The sequence below is a fragment of the Oryza glaberrima genome, chromosome 3, assembly GCF_000147395.1.
Source record: "Oryza glaberrima chromosome 3, OglaRS2, whole genome shotgun sequence".
In the NCBI taxonomy this organism is placed as follows: Eukaryota; Viridiplantae; Streptophyta; class Magnoliopsida; order Poales; family Poaceae; genus Oryza; species Oryza glaberrima.
This window is the reverse complement of record NC_068328.1, coordinates 12,976,163-12,977,544: the sequence shown is the minus strand read 5'-3', so window position 1 is coordinate 12,977,544 and position 1,382 is coordinate 12,976,163. Positions and strand designations below refer to the sequence as shown.

General features: G+C 58.6%; 1 protein-coding gene across 1 annotated transcript; it reads left to right on the top strand.

Annotated features, from left to right (window-relative positions):
• The first annotated feature begins 378 nt into the window (after positions 1-378).
• Positions 379-1,270, top strand: LOC127768622 (glycine-rich cell wall structural protein-like). Its single transcript, XM_052294240.1, has one exon. The coding sequence runs from the start codon at positions 468-470 to the stop codon at positions 867-869; it is 402 nt and encodes a 133-aa protein (XP_052150200.1). The 5' UTR covers positions 379-467; the 3' UTR covers positions 870-1,270.
• Positions 1,271-1,382: the final 112 nt, after the last annotated feature.

Below are 1,382 nucleotides of genomic sequence, written 5' to 3'. Positions count from 1 at the left end.
CATGCAGTGAAGTCGTACTGAAGTACGTGGATCGGCGTGACGGCCGGGCGGCTTTCATGCGTGCCGTTGCCTCATGGGCTATACATTACCCGGACCAAAACGTTTCTTGCCTTGTGGGCTAGCTAAGCTCCTCCCGGCCCATCGGTCGGACGTCGCAGCCCATCGAATCGAGGCTCAATTTCGTCGTCTCGTGCACTGCACACCCGTGATGGCAATTGGCAGCAGAAACCACCATGCATGCATGACCCAACCACCGTGCACCAACGCCTCCCCGCCCACCCGCCCGCCCACGCACAAAACACCCGAGAGAGTCCACGCGCGCTCGTACAAATCCCCCATCCCCTCCTCGCCGCTCGCGCCACGCCGCGGCCTGTACAAAAGGCGCCGCCAGTATCGTCTCGTCCCCCCACGCGCGCGTGCACAACGATCGACTTCGAACGCCGCGCCGCGGCCGCACCGATCGATCGATGGCGCCGGCATCGACGACGGCGACGGCGACGTCTGCCGCGGCCGCCGCCAGAGCCATCTGCGTGCTGCTGCTGCTGCTGGTAGCGGTCGTCGTGGTGGCGGGGCAGGCGCCAGAGCCGGAGGGCGACGATCAGGCCGCGGCGATCGACCAGGCGGGTGGCGGCGGCGGCGGCGGCAACAACAACAACGGCACCGGGCGCGCGAGGGACGGCGGCGGCGACCGCGACCGTGGCGCAGACGGAGGCGGAGGCGGGCGGAGCAAGCTGGCGAGCAGCATCGACTGCCAGATCTGCGAGGCGACGTGCCGGGTGAAGTGCCTCGTCAACAGCCTCTTCCAGTGGGGCGGATGCTACCAGCGCTGCAGGTCCGACAACTGCAACGACTGGTGCACCAGAGGCTAACGTAACCTAGCTGATGAACGGATCCATCCTTCGGATCGGACGGCTTGCGATCGTTTAGCCCTCGATCTGACGGTTACAGCTGCAGTACTAATTTTTTTGGACAAAGATGATGGTATATACCAGCTCGTTTTTTTTTTCAAAAGATAGAAAATAGTACTACTTATGTGCTCAGGATAGATCCAGCGTGGGTGTGCCAGAGGGACTTGAGTCCTCCATGCCCACTAGATCATCATTAATAAAAGGAGAGAGGGTCGAAAGAAAAAGAGAGATAGGAGGAAGAGTAGGGGTTGAAGGAGGCAATGAATTTCCTCTCTAGTTTTATTCTAGATTCGCCTCTGATACTCATAATGTTGGAATTAATGAATGGGCCTTAGCCCACTCGAAGATTAATTCTTTGGAAATCACAAAAGCCCACCTCATAGGATGGCATGTATGTGGAGTTTAGTACCACCCTGCTTATTCTAAGAGAGAGAGACCTCCTTAAAAGGGAGGATGCCCTTCTAGCCACTTGAA